This window comes from Dipodomys ordii, unplaced genomic scaffold (assembly GCF_000151885.1).
Source record: "Dipodomys ordii isolate 6190 unplaced genomic scaffold, Dord_2.0 Scaffold15, whole genome shotgun sequence".
In the NCBI taxonomy this organism is placed as follows: Eukaryota; Metazoa; Chordata; class Mammalia; order Rodentia; family Heteromyidae; genus Dipodomys; species Dipodomys ordii.
Window position 1 is genome coordinate 17,655,870 of NW_012267231.1, and position 6,263 is coordinate 17,662,132.

General features: G+C 46.1%; 1 protein-coding gene across 1 annotated transcript in view; it reads right to left on the bottom strand.

Moving 5' to 3' along the window:
* Psma4 (proteasome (prosome, macropain) subunit, alpha type, 4) overlaps nucleotides 1-5,021 on the bottom strand; it is a 9,522-nt gene extending 4,501 nt beyond the window's left edge. The window contains exons 1-6 of the mRNA XM_013012168.1: nucleotides 4,996-5,021; nucleotides 4,708-4,750; nucleotides 4,025-4,187; nucleotides 2,478-2,555; nucleotides 1,761-1,849; nucleotides 585-715 (exon numbers count right to left, since the gene is read on the bottom strand). Coding sequence (XP_012867622.1) covers nucleotides 585-715; nucleotides 1,761-1,849; nucleotides 2,478-2,555; nucleotides 4,025-4,187; nucleotides 4,708-4,750; nucleotides 4,996-4,998 — 507 coding nt within the window. The 5' untranslated portion in view covers nucleotides 4,999-5,021. The remainder of the gene's footprint in view (nucleotides 1-584; nucleotides 716-1,760; nucleotides 1,850-2,477; nucleotides 2,556-4,024; nucleotides 4,188-4,707; nucleotides 4,751-4,995) is intronic.
* Nucleotides 5,022-6,263: the final 1,242 nt, after the last annotated feature.

Genomic DNA, 6,263 nt, shown 5'->3' on the forward strand with positions numbered 1-6,263 from the left:
GAGACTCTTATCTCCAAGTGACCACCAGAAAACCGGAAGTGGCGCTGTGGCTCAAGTGGTAGAGCGCTTGCCTTGAGCTGAAGAGCTGAGGGACAGTGCCCAGGCCCAGAGTTCAGACCCCACAACTGACAAAAAAAAAAAAAAAAGACATGCCTACTTTTTCACTGGCATTACAGGCAGTAAAAGCCATCTTCATGATAAGGAAGGTAGACTGGAGATGGAGTGAAATGGGGCACGGATACTCTGAAGGAAATCTTTTGTGTGCAGGTACTGAGGTGGAACTTGGGGCCAGAGCACTGTCCCCTGAGTGTTTGTGCTTACTCTACTATTTGAGCCACAGTTCTACTTCCAGCTTTTTTGAGTGGTTCATTGGCGATAAGAGCCTCAAGGACTTCCTGCCCAGGCTGGCTTTGAACCATGATCCTCAAATCTCAGTCTTCTGAGTAGTCAGGAAGACAGGTGTGAGCCACAGGCATCCAGGACAACAGAAAGCAGATCGTGTCCACGGCATGCAAGCTGTGTAGCGATGATCACTGCTGGTCACGCCATCTCTACTCGGGTTTCAGGGCGGCAGACATACTCACAGCACTGTTATTTCCAATGCATGTGGCTTTCCAGCCCCCGTAGTTCCCACTGGGGTCACTCTGATACAGCTGGAATCCATAGTGCTTGTCCCAGCCGATGTAGAGCAGTGAGACACCGAAGGGACGCTTGCCTGAAGAAAAGGGAAAGAAGCTGAACACCAGCAACCTCAATTCAGTGTCCCATTAGCCACCGGAGCTGAGCTGATGTGCTAACGCCTCCACTGTGAAGTTAAGCTGCCTGAGCAGCTTTTTTTGTCGGTCATGGGGCTTGAACTCTGGGCCTGGGAGCTGTCCCTCAGCTCTTCAGCTCAAGCCGAGCGCTCTACCACTTGAGCTACAGCGCCACTTCCGGTTTTCTGGTGGTTTATTGGAGATAGGAGTCTCACGGTCTTTCCTGCCCGGGCTGGCTTTGAACCGCGATCCTCAGATCTCAGCCTCCTGAGTAGCTAGGATTACAGGCGTGAGCCACCAGCACCCGGCTGCCTGAGCAGCTTTGTGCTCACAGACTCTACCTGTTTCTGGGATGCAGACCCAGCCAGAAGGATACGAGGACACAGAAGCTCAGAGCTGAATCACACTATGATGAAGAAACAATTTGTTTCCAGATATAGAGAACGTTACTTTGGCCTTTCAATTTCCTATTAATAAACTATATGGTGATTCACATGTGGTAAGAGATTTGTGGGGCCTGAACTCTGGGCCTGGGCGCTGTCCCTCAGCATCTCAGCTCAAGGCTAGCGCTCTACCACTTGAGCCACAGCGCCACTTCCAAGCTTTTTCTGTTTATGTGGTGCTGAGGAATGGAACCCAGGGCTTCATGCATGCAAGGCAAGCACTCTACCACTGAGCCACCTTCCCAGCCTTCTTTTCACTGTCTTAAAGAGGTTATTATTCCTCAATTTTTTTTGTGCCAATCATGGGGTTTGAACTCAGGACTTAAGTGATGTCCCTTTGCTTTACTGCTCAAGGCTAGCGCTCTACCACATAAGCCACAGCGCCACTTCAGGCTTTTTGGTGCATAACTGGAGAGAAGAGTCTCACAGACTTTCCTTCCCTAGCTGACTTGAAGCTCTGATACTCAGATCTCAGGCTTCTGAGTAGCTAGGATTACAGATGTGAGCCACCATGTTTGGCTGTTTGTGGTGTTTACAACAGTATTTCTAAGAAGCTTAGTACCTCCAAACTGTGTGTAAGCCTGTTTGATATCACATAGTGCTGTAACCAACTGCTCACAAGGAATCGGCTCTTGATACTGTAATAAATACCTAGGATAAAGAGAACAGTATGTGAGTATTTTCTAAAATAAACACACCTAAGGAATATGCCCTCTGAAAACAAATCTGTCATAAGGACAGTCGAATGGTCACTTGGAACTTGAGCAAATATCTACATGTTCCAGTATCCTTACAGTAAATAATAGTTTTTTTTTTTGTTGTTGTTGTTTTTGGTGGTGGGGCCTGAACTCTGGGCCTGGGTGCTATCCCTGAGCAGCTCAAGGCCGGCGCTCTACCACTTGAGCCACAGCACCACTTCCGGCTTTTTTCTTTTTGCTTATGTGGTGCTGAGGAATCGAACCCAGGACCTCATGCATGCAAGGCAAGCACTCTACCACTGAGCCACCTTCCCAGCCCTATTTTATTAATTTTAAGCTTTTTTTTTTAAATCATACTTAAGTAGTTGTCCAGAGAGGTTACCACCCAGCAAATCGTTTTATTAATTACAATGCAACTTCATCAGTGTAAGAACACTGATCAGTAAATAACATTTTAAGTTTATGAAAAAAAATTCAAATCAACAGCATTTTAAATCAGTTTCATCCCCATAAAAAAAAAATGAGTTCTTTCTCTCATAACAGCTGGTGTCACACCATCAGTCACGCTGTTGCATCCATACCTTTGAGCGATGAGCCTCAGTTCGTTGGTCAGAACATTAGCATCAGAGGTGATGCCGGCCACACTGCACGCCATGTCCCTGGGAGGAGAGAGGACTGATGTTTAACAGGGAAGGGATTAATAGGGGGGTCAATGTCAAGGAGTACAGGAACTATTAGGATTTCACCAAACTTGTTTTACAGAAGCAGCTAAAATCCCAAGTTTTATCTTGTGTGTGTGTTCCAATCTAGACATCATCCACTGTCACAAAGCCTAGTGAAGCCTGTGGGCTGCTAAGCAGGCTCCAAAGAGTCTCCATACATAAGTGCCAAAGGCTCCAGTGACCAGCTAATGACCAGCTTTCCCCTGCTGGCCAATGAAGGGATTTTCCAACTTTCCGTTAACTGCAAAGTTTGTACACCCAAACAGGACAGAAATCCTGTACGACTGGGGGTAGTTGGCCTATGCCTAAACTTCCAACAGCTCTCTTCTTTGGTAAAGATTTGGTGTAATTCTACATTTCTAAACAGCCTTTCTAAATACTTCAAGGGCCTGCTATATGCCAGGTAGTCATTACATTCATTTTACCGTATTTAGACTTAAAAAAAAAAAAATCACCCTGAGAATCTGTAAGGCCCTAAGTCAATAGCCAGCATAAGCTTACATAGCATATATTGGGGAAGCCCGAATCTGAACTCAAATTTAAGGTTCACCAGGTGGCTGGTGGCTCATACCTGTAATCCTAGCTACTCTGAGGATCACGGTTCAAAGCCAGCCTGGACATGGAAGTCCATGAGACTTGTATCTCCAATAAACTACTAAAAAGAAAAAAAAAAGCAAAAAAAAAGAAAAGAAAAAAAAAAAGCCAAAGTGGAACTATGGCTCCAAGTGGTAGAGCAATAGCCTTAAGCAAAAGAAACTCAGGTACAACACCCAGTCCCTGAGTTCAAGTCCCAGAACCAGCACACAAAAAAACCCACAAAACAAACAAAAAAGTAGGAAGTGAAGATGTGTCTCAAGTAGTAGAGGGCCAGCCTTAAGTGAGAGAGTTACGGAGACAGCCCTGAGTTCAAACACTAGTACTGCCATTAAAAAAAAAAAAAAAGACTAAGCTTTTATCAGTACACATTAGCACAAAAACACAATAATGTGATTTTTGTGGCTTACTGGTAGGGTGCTTGCCTAGCATGCATGAAATCCTGCATTCGATTCCTCAGTACCACATGCACAGAAAAAGCCAGAAATGGTGCTGTGGCTCAAGTGCTAGCCTTAAGCAAAAGAAGCTCAGGGATAGTGCCCAGGCCCTGAGTTCAAACCCCAGGACTGGCAAAAAGAAAAAAAAAAAACTACATACTTACATTATAATAAATACTCTGAATAAGTAAAAAAGGAGTAACACAGAATACTGAGCCTCAATTTTCAAGCAAAATAAAAGCATAACAAGTTTTCACAAGTATCAATAAACTGCTCAATTCCACTTTGTCACCCACAAGAACCCTGCCCAAGCATGCAGATGCCATGTTTGGGAGAGAGTAAAACAGTTAAAAGTCCTTCCCACCTCTCACTTACTCATTGAGTTTGTAAATTTTTTCGGAAAAAAAGACTTCATCAAGAAGCTTGTGGATGTTGCGTCTCTCTGCAGCAAGCAAAACACCATCATTTGCCAAAATTCCCAAGCAGGTGCCTGCATGTCCAATGGCTTCCATGGCATATTCAACTTGATATAAGCGACCTGCAAAACACAGCAGTGAGAAGCCTGGGCTCCTCTGTGCTCCTGCTCCACTGTCCAGAGAAAACCAGCACAGCTCCAGCCACAGTCCCATTTAGTTTCCTTATGCATGAGAATAACCCTAACATCCCCCAAAATGTGTATAAATTTCCCTTCACAAAAGTCTAACACTTTAGCTGGGAACTGGTGGATCACCCCTATAATTCTAGCTACTTAGGAGGCTGAGATCTGAGGATGAAGGTTCAAAGTCCAGGCCAGGTAAGTCCATGAGTCTCTTTATCTCCAATTAACCACCAGAAAGACAGAAGTGGTGCTGTGGCTCAAGTGGTAAAGTGCTGGCTTGAGCTGAAGAGCTCACGCCCACAGTTCAAGCCCCATGACCAAAAAAAGAAAGAAAGAAAGAAAGAAAGAGAGAGGGGAAGGAAGGAAGGAAGGAAGGAAGGAAGGAAGGAAGGAAGGAAGGAAGGAAGGAAGGAAGGAAGGAAAGTACTTTAGGCACATAAAGCACTTTTAATTTTTTTACCTTCTGGAGAAAATATAGTGGTTCTGGAATCATATCTTCGAGACTGCAAAAGAAAAAGCATACAAGTGATTGCTACATACTGAATACCAACTTGTACAAGCCCACAGATCTTCTAAGTCACAAAGCGTATCTTGGGGCACAGAGTTCAGCCTGGGGGAGGAAGCTGATAAGGAAGAAGACATCATTCCTGTTTCTTCTTCCTTCCAATCCAATTTTCTCATGCAAGTCTGTTTGCTGAATACAGCAATATTACTCATTAGGAAAAGTTTATGTGTAATATCAACTCACCATTGTTTCTTAACTTTACAAAATTCCTGCAAAAAAAACAAAACAGAACCATCAAAATAAAATTCACACACACAAACAAAATATAATTCATGATTATTTTCTGGTTCAGGATAACCCACTTCTAATCCCAGCTACTTGGGAAAGGGAAGAATAGACTATCATAGTTGAAGGCCAGTTTGGATAAAAGTCTAAGACCTTTTCTGAAAACTAAGGCAAAAAGGGCTTGGGGCATGGCTCAAGTGGTAGACAGAACATAGCACTAGGCCCAGGACCAGCACCAAGACCAAAAAGTGTTTCCGGACTTCATTCGGCTGACTTTTAACTCAGCACCTGAAAAATGCCAGGAAGCATGCTCCATGGTAGAACATCAAGACACAGGTAAATCCAATCCTTACATAGATTGTATCTCTTTCCTTTTAGGTCTGAGACTGGACTTAGAACTCAGTATCTGAGTCTCATTGGTTAGCACTCTACCGACTGAGCCACACCTCCAATCCCCAGGCACAGATTATAAAGTAATATGGAAAGAGGCATCCATTGTGTGTGAGGTGGCAGAGGGATGGAGAAAAATCAAGGAGCTCTTTTTTGAGAAACTGATACAAGAAACGAGAAGACGAGAGACACAGGAACAAGCTGAAAACCCTCAGGTACACAAGAAACAGGGGGAAAGAAAAGCAAAGGATACCCTAGCCAGAAGAGCACGTGGGACCCAGCTCAGGGGGCACGAAGCACGCCCACGGCTGAAGTTTGACGAAGGGTGCTAAGCTTGGGGAAGGGGGCGGGGAGGTGGACACAGGCGACATCAGCTGGGGCAGCCTTTCTTGGTTCAGCAAAAAAAAAAAAAAAAAGACAATCCTGAGGGCCTGGGCTATGGATCCTCCCAAAATTGGGAGGACCAAGAATCAAGCCTGGAAAGGTAAACACCAGTGTGCCCAGCTTGGTTGAAACCAACCACCCAACCGAGGGCTGGAGGCCTGGCAGGGGTGGACGGAGGCCTGGCAGGGGTGGACGGAGGCCTGGCAGGGGTGGACGGAGGCCTGGCAGGGGTGGATGGAGGCCTGGCAGGGGTGGATGGAGGCCTGGCAGGGCTGGATGGAGGCCTGGCAGGGGTGGATGGAGGCCTGGCAGGGCTGGGTGGAGGCCTGGCAGGGCTGGGTGGAGGCCTGGCAGGGCTGGACGGAGGCCTGGCAGGGGTGGACGGAGGCCTGGCAGGGGTGGATGGGGGCCTGGCAGGGGTGGACGGAGGCCTGGCAGGGGTGGACGGAGGC